General features: G+C 33.8%; 3 protein-coding genes and 1 non-coding gene across 4 annotated transcripts; 3 read left to right on the forward strand and 1 right to left on the reverse strand.

Annotated features, from left to right (window-relative positions):
• The first annotated feature begins 717 nt into the window (after window positions 1–717).
• LOC108221695 (uncharacterized) lies at window positions 718–3365 on the forward strand. The gene is made up of 12 exons (XM_064094516.1): window positions 718–873; window positions 966–1116; window positions 1206–1485; window positions 1551–1647; window positions 1727–1848; window positions 1916–1997; window positions 2079–2187; window positions 2260–2414; window positions 2511–2631; window positions 2714–2920; window positions 3031–3171; window positions 3257–3365. Exons 2-12 carry the CDS (start codon window positions 967–969, stop codon window positions 3260–3262), a joined length of 1470 nt encoding a protein of 489 aa, XP_063950586.1. The 5' UTR covers window positions 718–873; window position 966; the 3' UTR covers window positions 3263–3365.
• A 135-nt stretch (window positions 3366–3500) lies between these two features.
• Window positions 3501–4881, forward strand: LOC108221696 (uncharacterized). Its single transcript, XM_064094517.1, has 4 exons — window positions 3501–4199; window positions 4280–4382; window positions 4460–4581; window positions 4695–4881. The coding sequence occupies exons 1-4, from the start codon at window positions 4175–4177 to the stop codon at window positions 4778–4780; spliced, it is 336 nt and encodes a 111-aa protein (XP_063950587.1). The 5' UTR covers window positions 3501–4174; the 3' UTR covers window positions 4781–4881.
• Window positions 4882–7440: 2559 nt separating this feature from the next.
• On the forward strand, window positions 7441–8806 carry LOC108220554 (uncharacterized protein At5g48480). The gene is made up of 2 exons (XM_017394355.2): window positions 7441–7826; window positions 8416–8806. Exons 1-2 carry the CDS (start codon window positions 7555–7557, stop codon window positions 8630–8632), a joined length of 489 nt encoding a protein of 162 aa, XP_017249844.1. The 5' UTR covers window positions 7441–7554; the 3' UTR covers window positions 8633–8806.
• A 3291-nt stretch (window positions 8807–12097) lies between these two features.
• Window positions 12098–13206, reverse strand: LOC108220735 (uncharacterized). The gene is made up of 2 exons (XR_010291745.1): window positions 12760–13206; window positions 12098–12283 (listed from the first exon to the last, which is right to left on the reverse strand). It is a non-coding gene; the product is annotated as an uncharacterized LOC108220735 (transcript).
• Between the last annotated feature and the right edge of the window lie 1308 nt (window positions 13207–14514).

A 14514-nucleotide genomic window follows, 5' to 3' on the forward strand; every position in this document is an offset into this window, starting at 1 on the left:
CTATTTTTTCCCTAAATTTTATTTTACATCAACAGATTCAAATGTTAATGTATAAAATTATATACCTTAGCTTACCAACCAACACTTTATGCGTCTGAGTGACTAAATTACGTTCATCTAAAATGTAATTTGTACAGGCATTCACCATTACAACTCTAAAATAAATTATACTGTATTTTTCACGATACAAATTTAAAAAATTTTAACTCTAACAATTCATATTTAAAACTTTTTAAATCTAACGATAAAGATTATACAAAATTTTGGCTAAATTCTTAGCTATTCCCTCCAAATACAATATCAATAAAATTTACCAACAAATTTATGCCACCAACTGATTACAATACGTTGATCTTAAATGAAATTTTTACAAATCTTCACTATTACATGTCAAAATTAAATTAAACCATATTATGTACGATACAAATTAAAATTCCTATTAATATAACAATTATTTTAAACCATATAATTTAATATACAAATTAAAAATTTTAAAGGTATTCAGACAAAAGAATGAATGCTAACCTGTCTTCATAAATTAATTTTAAATAACAAAAAACATAACTTACTGAAGAATAGCAGGTGCCGCCACTGACAAAATGTAAGGGCTACAACCGGATGCTGTACACATAGTTCAACTGTAATCAAATCCAAACTAGATCAGCTACTACAGTTAACATAATGGAGCCGCGTACTCAGCACACTAAAGTAAATCTATGCCCAAATTAACATACAGCTGTAAACATCATATCTTACAAAATACTTGATCAGAACACAGTCCATTATTACAAATCTCAGAAAACATATAACTTTCATTACGCCCTACCTTTCAACACAGATACTAATCTGCAAACTCACCCGCCTTCAATTCAGGTGAGTAAATGACGCACCTAATCTTTCAATTATGATTTCAACCATCAATGTGGTATATTAATTGAGTTATTTCTTTGTTCGAATCTTTTCAGAATGGAGCTTAACAAGTTCGAATCAATCAAGAAGTTGAACACAGAGCGCTTCGACTGGAAGTGTAGACTTCGATTACAGTCGATGTGGAAAGGACTAAACAGAGAAACAAAAGAGTTCTGGGGCATCAATATGACACTCATCGATGATTCGGTTAATTACTTTAAAACTTTCAGCTTCAAACTGTTTTCTTTTTAGACAGCACAGTTTAATAAATTTAGTAAATATGTCGTTTTTTATAGAACCACAGGATTCATGGATTTGCAAGTTCTAAATACTGTAAAGGACTTTTCGAACAATTGAAGGAAGGAAATATTTATATTCTCACAAATTTCAAAGTTAAGGATTATGTTGGCGACGAAACCTACCGTCCGGTTCGAAACAGAAAGCATATCTACTTCACAACACACACAAAAATAGAGACAGATTCGGGTGTTGGTTTGAAAATTGAGAAGTTTGCTGTGGACCTGTTCTACATGGGAGAAATTAAAAAACTAGCTGAGGACAACCGTTTCTTAATAGGTATAATAACTGTATATTTGTTTTTAATTTTAAATGGGAGCTAATTTAACCAAAAAAATTTAAAGATATGGTAGGAAGGATACAAAATGTTCGAACGAACATCAAGTCAATCAAAAATGATGTCGAGAAGGTTATTACAAAGTTTGACCTCACTGATGGAAGGTATGTTCAAATCTACTGACCATTTAATAACAAATAAATTTAGTTTAGCATTAATGTTATTCTGAAATGATTTGTGTAGGTACACTGTTCCTGTGACTCTATTTGATGATTTTGGAGTTCAGTTTGCAGAAGAGCTGGAAGATTGTAAACAAACAGAGATTTATATTATCATTGCTGCTGCAAAAGTTGGCCTCTATGAGGGTAAGATATTTTATAGTCACTTGCTATTAGCATTACAAAATTTAACTGTTAGAGAAATTTTAAACAGGTATAGCTAATCTAACAAATTATCCGGCAACAAGAATTTACATCAATCCTACACACTACAGCATCGGAGAGCTTAAAGCCAAGTAAAAAATTACTACCTTTTATGAATAAAGTCTAAATTTTTCAATTTACCAAGAAATTAATTGGTTCAAATGACTATGCAGAATGTTGGAAACAATTGAAGAAACGGTTTCATCACCACCGCAGGAAATTACAGAGTTAAAAACTCTTACTATCAAAGATATTAAAGCAATGACTCCAGATTCCACAGAGGTAATATGTTTTGCACTTTCTATTAACAGGAGACAAAAATGAATAATGCTCTGTCTTTTTTCCAATCAACAGTGCAGAGTTAAGTGCCAACTTAAAGTAACTAAGGTCGAAGAGCAGTCATCTTGGTTTTATGCTGTATGCACAAAATGTCCAAAAGAAATATCACGAGTCGATGGGGTTTTTAAATGCGAGGACTGTAACAGAATTATTCCATACCCTGACAAAAGGTTAGAATATCATTACTATTATACATAAACTAGAAAATACAGATTTGAAAGAAAATATCTTTTGTATTAGTTTATTTATATATATGTATATTGCAGATTCCGTATATGCACATTATGCAGCGACAACACAGGTAGCATTGCAGTAATTTTCCTGGACCAAGAAGTTACTCGGATTATCGAGAAAACTGTGTTTGATATAGAAGTGGATGCTATTCAGGTTTGCATGTATTAAAGTTTGTAATATCATAAGCAAAAGTGCTCACTAACTTCAAAGCAGTCACTAACCATCTTCTTTAAAGGAAAATACCGAGGGGAAATTTCCAGCAGTTCTCAAGACATTTGAGAAGAAAGTTTATACCATCACTCTAAACATTACAGAGAACAATCTCAAAAAAGGATCAATGGTGTATGAGGCGGATGAGATTTTTGACAAAATTGAAAGCAGTGCAAACTTTGATCCATCGACAAACACAGATACTCAAATGGTTGAGGCAGCAACTGTAGACGTAAGTTGAAGTTTTACAGATCATATAAAAATAATTATTCAAGGCTGAGGTCTTCAATAAATAATTATTCAAGCCCGAAATTTTACGCTTTTTAATTAAATATTCAACAGCTGAAAGATGACGACCTCAGCACACCAACAACTGGAATTTCTTCTACAAAAACAAGGCCAAGGGTTGATATTGAGCCGGTGGCATTTGATCCAAAAGAAGATACACCAGCCAAGCTCAACAAAAAGGATAAGAAGAAAAAGGTCTTTATGCCCAATATTTTTAGTGCAGTCTACTTCAGTAGTAACTTCTGTCATTTAATTCCTTACCTCTGTCATCCAATTTCAGGAGTAACTGCTTTGTACTGGACGTCAACCACTACTTTTGCCAATGAAGAAGAATTTGAAACTTCGGTCTCTGATACAATTCAGAGTTTCCAAGACTTTTGTTATAATCTCTCTGAATCTATGACTCTGTCTGTTTAAATATTCTAAACTGTGGTGAATATGTTTGTACTATTTTTTGGCGTCCAGGAACCTAACTATTTAATCTACTCGGACTATTGTTTTATATAATTGCATACCTATATAGCTGCTTCCTACCACATCAGTATTTAATCTTGCACAGGAGTAGTAAGTTGAGGTATTTAATATGAACTTTAATTGCATCAGATGAAATTTCACAGATTAGGTTATCTCTATATATACCACATGCAATAAACTGTGAAAAATATACCAAAACACATCAACTGCATCCAAAGGCAAAATGTCTTCACGCTATGCAGCTCTTGCAAACCTCAAAACAGGAGTTGATAACTACAAGATAAAAGTTCGAGTCATACGCAAATGGAGAGGAGCGACGAAAGCTGGAGAAGAATTCAAAAACTTCAACATCCTGCTGCTAGACAACAAGGTTAGTACAATCAAACTGCAATTAAATTTGTATGATTTAACAAATGAAGTTGTGCTCTAAGTACCAGAACAGATTACTACTAAATTGCATATTTTGCAGAACAATACAATACATGCTTTCGTACCAACAACCTGTGCCTATGACTTGGAAAGGCAGATCATAGTTGGAAGCATCAATATTATTACAGGTTTTATTGTACAGGACTACAAAAAAACAGACAAGTTTAGGGTTGTGCGGAGGGATAATCAGCTTATTTTCACAACAGACACAAAGATCCAGCAAATCGAAGAAACTGCAGCACAAATTGCAACTGAGATCTTTGACTTTTATGATCTCAGTGAACTTAAGAACTACATGACTGAAACAACTTATGTCATTGGTAAGAAAGCTTTAGATTTAAAATATTACAGACCTACTTATTAAACTGGGAACACTGATTATATAAATCTTAAATTACAGATGTTGTCGGTGTTATTAAGGATCATAAGATTCTTCTTGAACAAATTACGAATAGGCATGGAATTCAACAGGAACAAGCTAAGTTTGTTATATCTGATGGAAGGTTAGTGTAAATCCTGAAGCTAAAAAAAGTGGTTATGCTATTTATAATGATTGACATTTCTTTGTAATGTTAAACAGAACAAATGTGAATGTAACGTTTTGGGATAAATATGCACAAGTTTTTGTGGAAGCTATTTGGAAAAAAATGGAGACTCCAGTCATTATTATTCTTGCAGGATGCAGAGTGCAAATGTGGAGCAGTATGAAACATTTAGAATCCTCTTTCGGACTAATCATTCTATATTAATATATCTGCTTTCCAACATTCAGTCTATGGACTAACTCACTCATTATTTCTGTGTTCAACTTGCAGATGCTCCAAATGTCACACATGTTGCACCAACAACATTCTACTTAAATCTTAACCATCACAGTGTCAACCAGCTGAGGAGGATGTAAGAAACAGTTTGAGTCACAGCTGATGCAGACATTATCAGTCAAAAAATTGAAAAATAATTATCCAATTCCATATGTAGGTTAGCTATACCTGATTTCTCAAAGAAAGTAATGGCAATGGAGAAGAAGAAGAAAGCTGAGCTGCTTACTGTTGAAGCCATAAAATCATTGGACAAAGATTCGGTTGAGGTTAAAAAAATTACTAGCTTATATAAAATTCCTCATTTTTAAGATACTTATATGTGTAAATGGCAGGCAGAAGTTATGGCACATGTAACCATCATGCACGTCGACGACCAACAGAAATGGTTCTTCAAAATTTGCACATCATGCGATTTTGAAGTCGATTTTGTGAATGAATTCTACAGTTGCGCAAGATGCCAAAGAATAGTACCATATCCAGAAATAAGGTAAACAAAATCATATGTAAAGATTGTATTTTATGTCATATCTCTAAACGGTTTCTGTTAAATAGATTTAGATTGGTTGTCATTGCTTTGGATGCTACCGGTTCTCTTCAAATCTTATTGGAAGACAGAGAGGTTAGAAGTTTGCTTGGGAAAAGAGCAAGGCAGTTAATTCCACAGGTAAAAAATTAATTGGTAGTGAAGAAAATAATTAAAATCAAAATTTGTTTCAATTCTAATATTACCACAGGAAGCAACTGAAGAGTACTTCCCAGAAAGTTTCAAAATGCTTGCAACACAAACTTTTACAATAAAAATGGAGATCCATGCAGCAAATGTCTTGAAACAATCAAATCTCTACTGGGCTACAAATATATGCCATGGATTCAAGTTGGAGGAGATGGACACAGAAATGGAACAACAACCACAAAGCCAAAGCATCAACACACAAGCCACTACATCAACAGCACATCTACCAGGAATGTCTGACCTGAACTGCAATTCATCAGCAGTAACCAATTAGGCTTCAAGCTTAATAAATTTTCATTCTCGGAATATGTAATGCATAAACTATGACAATATTCGAACTTTTTCTCTGTAACTCATGTAGTCGACTAAGTATGCATCACAATATCTAATCGTCTTAAATTCATTTTGTCTATGGCAAATCTTATTAACTCCAAAACCCAAGCAACGCGGGCACAAATACTAGTAAAAATGTTTACAGAATCTTAAGATGGGTTATGAATTTAAAGTCTTTGGTGGATTAAACTATGCAAGTACACTTTCTCTTTCGATCAATATTAAACTAACCCAAGCTTTATCAAAACATTTATTCAGCCAAGCTTCACAATTTTTTTTTGGGACTGTTTGGTTAAGGTTAAAATAAGTGCTTCTTGTTAAAATAAAAAAGTGAAATAGAAGTAAGAAGCAAGTTAAGACTTGTAAGTGATTAAAATGTTTGGGAAATAAGTAGAAGTCCGGAAACAAAAGTTAGCATTCCTAGCTTTTTATAAGTACTTCTTGACTTTTTATGCAAATGGTACAAAATAAGTGTTTCTAACTTATAAATCCAGAAACTGGCTTTTAAACCGTTGCCAAACAGCCCCTTTAATCGACTTTATAATGTTTAGTTTTCTTAGATTTTCTGTGATATCCCTTTAGCGAGTTTTTAACGGTGTCTCCAAATCAGATGGTCTCAGGTAGACCTGACAATTCTGTACACGACACAAATGAACGATACAAAATTTCATGTTTGTATTTACGTTTTTAGTACACGACACGAAGGTATACAAGCACGAAACTATACTATCTTAATTTCGTGTCGATTTTGAGTTTACCTATCAGCTACATAACACAACACAAAGTACACGTTATAATTAATTAAATAAAATAATAAACAATAAATAATATATTGTAATAATATGATTTATAGTATATATAAAATTTTAATAATATTGTTTATAAATAACATAGATACAATATCAAATAATATATAAATCTTAAAATTAAATTTTTTGATATCCCTAAATTACACTACACAACATTATTTTTAATTATATACTAAACTAAAGAAAATATGGGGCTATATTTTTAGGGCTATATTTAAGCAATGAGGCGCCGAAAATTCTAGGGCGACCGGTCATGCATGCTTTGTCGACTACTGGCCTTGTGCCCTATATTCTTTATTCAAAGAACCCGCTGTGCCCTATCTGTTAAACAGACTTAAAATATTTCCATGTACACACTTTAGTGCGGCAAGTGGCAACTAGAATGACAGATTTGAAATTCTAATTTACTTCGGAAAAGAAGTTAATATATCTATATTTAATTAGATAATTATAAAAATATAATAGAAATATTTGAAATTTTAGGAGACAATGGTCAGTTTAAAATTACTTAATCCAATAATCTTGATTTGTAATGTTAATTGTTATCTTCAACACGTTATTATGAATTGGTAAATGATATTTGAATATCAAATAAAATTTTAAAATAAATATGTAAATATTCAAATACAATTTGATTAACTATTCCAAAACACAGATCCTGTGGGTGGTGCCGTGGTGATGGTTTTGTTAATTTATCATTAATCAAAATTACCATTTTATCCCCATCCCGTGGCATCTCTGGAATAAAACACAAACAAAAGGGCTAGCTTGTCCAGTACGCCTGAGCAAATACCAGTTATACCCCTGAAATATCAGTTATATCCCAGAAACCCCCGGACGGTTACGATTCTCGATTTCTATTAATACCCCCACACTATCTTCCCCCACTCATCACATCTCTGCATTCTCATTTTTATTTTCATTTCTCTCCTTTCATCTCTCTCTAGGGTTTTAAAAATTCTCTCCTCAAATCCCTTCAATGGCTGCAGAGGATGTGAAGAATGGAACCACAACAAAAGCAAACACTCAGGTGGCATTTTCGTCGCTGAAACCGATGGTCTACGTCGAGGCACAGAAGGCGAACGACGCCGTTCTTTTTTACAAGACGGCGTTTGGGGCAGAAGAGGTCAATCGAGTGTCGCAGCCAAAGAGGAAGGCCGATCAGGAGCTCCCTGTTGTTGTGTCCGCGGAGATTAAGGTGGCTGGAAGTACTTTCATCGTCAAGGACCTCTCCGATGACACCCCCGCTCCGTGAGCTCACTCATCTCTTTGTTTTTTTTGTTTTTTCGCGTTGTTTTTTCTCTAGATCTGCGTGTGTGATGTTGATTTTATGCTTTTCTGTATATGTTTGTGTGTATATATGGTAGATTTTTTGTTGAATCGCTGTTATAGTCGTCTCCTGTGTCCGTCAATTTGTGTATTAATGTTTTTTAATGATGATTTAGTGTAAATTTTGTTGTGGATCTGTATATCGGTTTGATTGTTGCGTTTTTTAAGTTGTTTTTGCGGGCGTTTCGGTTTTTTCGCATTTATTTAACGGAAAAATTGACCGCTCTGTATCTATTTTGGACCTATTTTATTGTGTTTCCTTAAACGTCACCGTTTGAATATTTTATCAGTCCTGTAAAACCCTCGTTTAGCTATTAACTGTTTATTGTGGATGCATTTGGTACTCACACGTGCTTATGTTTGTGTATATAAATATTTGTTTTTTTGTCTCCAGTTTTTACTGTGTTGTTTTATTGTTGCTTATGAACGCACATACACTTTGAGATTAATTGTTATGTTCTCATTGTTGTATGCAATTAAGGTTTAATGCTTCTGTTTGTTGTATGTGTAGAGTAAAGGGTGGTACTGGAAGCGTGTTCATTTTGGAGACCCAGGACCTTGAGGCTGCGTTGGAGAAAGCTGTCAAGGCCGGTGCGGTGAAAGAAGGTGAAGTAGCTGAAGCTGATGGCGCGTTCGACGGTGGGCGCGTGGGGAAGGTGAAGGATCCCTACGGCAATCTCTGGGTGTTGAGCTCTCCTGCTGCCGCAAAGGCTGATGTGGAGGCGTGAGCATCGTCGGATGTGTTCTGTTGGCTAGCTTTTACTGTTCTAGTATGCAGGCGTAGGCTAGTGGTAAAGTTAAGTATTTTGGTGTTTAAATGGATGGTTGAAGTTGAACTTGGTAGACAGCTGGTGGTTTATGCTTTTGCCATAAATTTTAAGTACTTTGATCTTTATTCTTAATTTCTTACCGTCAGTCTTATACTACTGCTGTATTTGCTTTATTGTTCCATGCAATTGCTTGAAACTTATTGGGCTTGTGAAATGGTACGCCTGGAAGGATTTTGATTGTCTTATGTGCAGGTGGTGGTTTGAATCTCCTTTCACGTTTGTCCACAATACTCGCCTTCTTTACTGGCTTTTGTTTAGAACTAGCGTTGCTCGTGCAAGTATGCTAATGTGTGTGGGAGTAGGGGTAATTTTGTGGATATATTTGTATATTGCTTTGTTATGTTGCTTGAGTGTTTTACTGGGATTATTCTGTGTTTTGCTTGATTAGATTTTTTTTTCTCTCTGAAAGGGAATAATGAATAGCTAGCATGATTATTATAATCAAATGTTTTGTATATGCTGTCGCTGTCAGAAGATAGTGCAGTCGATTTTGTTGTACTTTAAAATACTTATTGGAAGTTGTGATTTGATGTTGGATTTAACAAGACAGTAAAGGAAGGGAGGATGCAACTAAAACTGGTGGGGCAGAGCGTTAAAGTGTAAGTAGAGTTTGTTCCTACCTCATCAAGTTGTTTTAAGCCTGTGTGGCTGGTTAAATTTAAAAGAAATGATTTATTACTTGCTTTTCTCATTTTTTTAGGCTTCTTGAGCCTCAATATAAGCACTTCTGTTGATGTGCCAAACTGTTCCAATTAAACAGAAGCTCACTTTTACATAGAAAAAGCCTTGAAGTTAGTTAGCCAAAAACCCACTAAATTTTCAGGCAATGGACAGCCGGACAGGGTTGCTCTGCGGGCTGTGGCTTGGGCATGGGGGTTTTCATATAGTACCCTTTCTATCTTTTCGACTGGCGTTTTACAGGATGCATGAAAAGCTATCTCAACTTTTGTATGGTTCAACTTGAGAGTTTTTCAGGCAGAAGATTTTTAATGATGAATATTTTAATGGTTCAACTTGACAGTTTCTTAGGCAGAAGATTTTTAATGATGAACATTTTTGTTCATGTATGATGATCATTATTATTACTAAAAAAATAATGAGAGGTGAGCCAATATAATGTGATGTTTCTATGAAGTATAAACATTAGGCTCAAAAGCAAATATGCTGATGGTTTACGAATGGATGTATGGTCTTGTCACTTGTGATGAAGGGAGGTTATAATTGGTAAAATTGGAAGCATAATCTATGTTTATTAATTTTGGATTCCCTTAAGATTATGATTAATTCTTGCAATGATTAGAAGGGAACAAAAATCCTGGATAACGCAGAATTCTTAAAATATTTTATTCAATTCATTTTTGGATCCGTGTTCTCACAATCTCATGTTTCATTCTTAAAAGGTTACGTGCCAGTGTAAGATCCATAAAATTGTTTTAACTATTATTATTTAATTAGTTGGTTCAAAATATTGTGTACTTCTCTAAAGCTAGAAGTAACAAGTCAGGCTAATGAAGCATTTGAAAAGTACTTTTTATTTCATTCTCGATTGATATATTTCATACGTACTTTTCTTCTATGAAAAAGATAACATGTCAATGAGAAATGATATTAGACTGTGTTCACTTGAAAAAAAGATATTAGGTTTTGTCCACTATAAAAAAATGAGATAAGGAGACAATGAAATGAAAAATTATAAATAAAATTTGTGGAGAAAAAAGAATGTACGAGAAATTAGTAACTACATAAGAGTGAGTCTAAATCATTTATGTAACATCACCAAAAATTGAAACGAGCCTTCCTTGGTGAGTTATATTTCTGGTTCAAATAATTAGGAATGAAATTGTTTATTTTGATTTTGATGTGAAAACGTGTAATTTCCTACAACCAGGGTTCTATTTTAAAGATTCGGGCCAGTACACCAAACCTTTGGGGCCGGGCCATCCTCTCAGTCATAGATACTTGGACTTAAATATGATATATTCGGAGTGAAAATAAGAGGGGTGTATTGGATTGAGATTTTAAAGGATTTTTTTGCATTCATGAAATCCGAGGGTATTCGATTGGGATTGTTTGAAATCCATTAAAATCTTGACGTATTCAATTGGGATTTTAAATTATGCCACAAAATCTGGTGGTATTCAATTGAGATTTTAAATTATGCTTTAAAATCCGATGGTATTCAATTGGGATTGTTTAAAATCCATTAAAATCTGATGGTATTCAAATGCTGATGGATTTTTTTTCATTTCATAAAATGATGGATTTTGTGGCATTCTTCAGTGTATTTTAAGTTTTTTGAAATCCCACCAAATTCAATGGGATTTTGAAGCATTGTACCTAAATCCTATCAACTCTACGACATTTCATCAAGAATCCGCACAAAATCAAAATCTCATACAATCCATTAAAATCCATAAACTAAAAACAATGCATTAAAATCCCAATCGAATACACCCTCGTAAGTGTTTCTGTCGATAAAAATGATAATAAAAGAAAGAATGTTCTCTTTAAAATGGGCTTCCATGTTTAGGTATAATGTTGTATTTGGTCGGGGAGAATAAAATAAAATAGAATGAAATGATTAAAATAAATGAAAATAGTAGAGGTAAGAGGAAAATTTTGAAAAAAAAATTGAGTAAGTGCAAAATTTTTATGATGAAATTTGAAAAGAAAATGAGAATAGAAAGAAATTGAGCATTTCTTTTCAAATTGGAAGTGTGATCTCTACCTAAGGAATGGAATGGAAGAAAAAATGAAATTTATAAACATTTGTCGATAATATAGTATAAATTTCATTTCATTCCTTCCATATTCATTCACTCCAACGAAACACAACATAAGAATTTTTTTTAAAATATATGTATTTTATGTATGTTAGTTAGGAGCCCGTTTGTCTCGGTTTAGAACTGGATTTTGAGCCATCTTCGATTTTAAGACCTGAAGTTGGCATAATTATTTGAAGTGACTTAATTTTTGTAAACTTCTTTTTTTAATAAAAAATATAATAAATTATCCATAAATCACATTCATTTTTAATAATTCATAAATAATTAATAAGTCAAATTATTCAAAAAGTCATTTTAAATTTCCCACTTATCATATACTCACACAAAACTAGCTTTCAATCACAATTTTAAACTCAAATAGGCCGTAGAAATATTGTTTAGAATTATGCTACAAGGCTTATTGAGAGATTGAAATCCAAAGGATCACGGGAAAATAATTCACACATATTGTAATATAAAAGACCTTTTAGCTACAGAAGAGGGGAAAAAGGAGATGGAGTATCGTTTAATTAGTGTAAATTAGTCTATGAAAAATGTGATGACAGTTTAAGTCCCGTGTTTAGGTTGAGGCAATCAATTTAATTCACATTCGATCACACCACATATTTTTATTTGCCAAAAAGATACAACAAAGTTTAGGTTTCCTTAAGCTCAATAAACTGATAATATATTACACAAATTTCACAGTATGGTTTAGATATTGGAAAGGGCCTTCAGCAGATCATTGGATGCTTCACGTTCTGGTGGCTCAACGCCTTCAGATCTGCAAGAATTTGAGCATTTTACACACATATATGTGATCAACGGTATTATATGTAGGGTGCTCAGTCGTTCTTGGCATGTGATAGCCAGGGACGTGTTGAACACTTATATATATTTTGGGTCGTTGAATGAATATTCAGTGATCATGATTATAATATTTTTTTAATATGTCTAGTGTTTTTTAATCGTTAGACAAGAAGTGGACCTGCGCTTTTAGCGTTGAACGAGGTCAATTTTTTCGTCCCGCAATTAAAAATCGCTTAACGTGTTAAAATTTTGTTATATTCATATTCGCCAGGTATTTATCCAACAACCATAAAATTAGTAGGCTGTATAACACGTCCCTCACGAGCAATCACCGCGACCCTTATATGTAATATGTAAACTGATAATACATTTGTCGAACTTGTAAGAAAATGTAGCAGAATAAATAGAAAATATAACATGGCTTGCATGAGACAGGAAGAGAAGTAAGACCTTAACAATTAGCAGGAGGGGTGAGATTGCACTTGGATGGAAGTGCCAAAGCAAGATCAGGATCTATACCAAGAGAAGGCAGCACAAAAGAGTTCCTGTAAGAACACAAACATGACAAGTCTGCTCCAGAAAGAGCCTGGCAACATTCTGCTGTGGGATCAGCCGGTTCTGGTGCTGTCACTGCCGGTTTGCACGCCATTAAACCGTCCTCACTCATGTTACACAAGTCAATAGCCTCCATTTTTACGACCATCGCCACCACCATCACCAACCAAACCACCTTGATCAAGTTCCCCATCTTCATCTAAATTTATGAGTGTGTTTACAATGTTGCTAGCTAGCTAAATGTTAATGCAATAAGTAGATTGAAGTGAAGTTCACTTATATATAGAAAAATGTGAGCATTTTTATACGATTATACTTGTTTATATAATTTGATTGAAGGTTAATGATTGAGTGAAAGATGACAAAACTAAGAAAAGCATATTGGAATCCCGTGAGTTGGAATTGGAAATATCGAAATATTCAGGTCACGGGTGGTGTTAAACTCATATATCTATGGTAGACATTTTACCAGCCATTAGTTTGGTCTGGAGGCCTGGGGCCCTTGTGGTGTTCTTTAATTTAAATTTTCGGTTTTGTTCGAGAGCCACAATCAAAGAAATTTGGTCAAGGAATATTTCTGCTCCATGAAATTTAGTAGAGTACATGTTTTGTTGTGCCACAGATTGTGGGTTCCATCACTGTAGTTTACAAATTGATTGCTTCATGTTCTTATCCATTATGCATTATGCATGTATGCTGCTCCGAGATTTTGTATATGAGAAGAAACGCTGGGACATTATTTTAATATTTTTATAAAATATAGTTTCATAAATTATTTTAATTTTAAAAATTTATTATTTTATTTTTTATTAAAACAAAACTTTTAAAAAATAAATTACATAGATTTTAAAATATATGCCAGCCAATAGGTTTTTTTAATAAAGTAGGCGGGACCCAGAGATTGGGCTTTAATGATCACCTCATTTTGTGATTCCAGTAAACTCTTGACCTGAATGAGCCCAATAACATGGCCCAAATTTAGAGCCTAATTGGGCCTGAGCCTTAAGGGTAGATGATAGAGAATCCTGGTTCCTACGAAAAGCAACTAGACCCAAAGACTTGATGCAAGAGAGGAAATAGCAGAAGCACGATTTCCGATGAATTTGACTAACCGGCAGTAGGCTTGGTGTTTGAATATAAAGTGGTGTGTAGTGTGGTGTAGGTATCTTTTTCCATATAGGCCATTGTCCACATCAGTCAACCTTGTTTTTTACTCTTCATGTCGACTTGTGGCGCATTTGACGCTACGCAAACTGCATGTGCCAGCTTATTTAATGTTTCTCCTGTGCGAATTTCCGACTTTAAACAAATGCATTTAGAAGAAGATTGGATTCTAGTGTCCCACAGTTGTGACCTTGTTTGAACCGAATCGTATCAGACATTCAAACCCACATAAGATAAGTGAATTCTCAGAGGAATCCTCTGACACCTTTGACAATTTGTTGATAATAATAAAATTATTGCTTCTTATATATCATGAAAAATCAGAGTATATCATGGAAATATGGAGGCCAGTGATGCTGGTGTTGGAATTATTGAACGGGCAATATAAATCTCAAGTATCGGTGGCAAGAGTTGTAGTAACATGAACAAGACGATACGATATGATAAAATAAGGCGAGTCAAATCTGAAACGCTGGCAACATATGT

This window comes from Daucus carota, chromosome 5, assembly GCF_001625215.2.
Source record: "Daucus carota subsp. sativus chromosome 5, DH1 v3.0, whole genome shotgun sequence".
NCBI lineage: Eukaryota > Viridiplantae > Streptophyta > Magnoliopsida > Apiales > Apiaceae > Daucus > Daucus carota.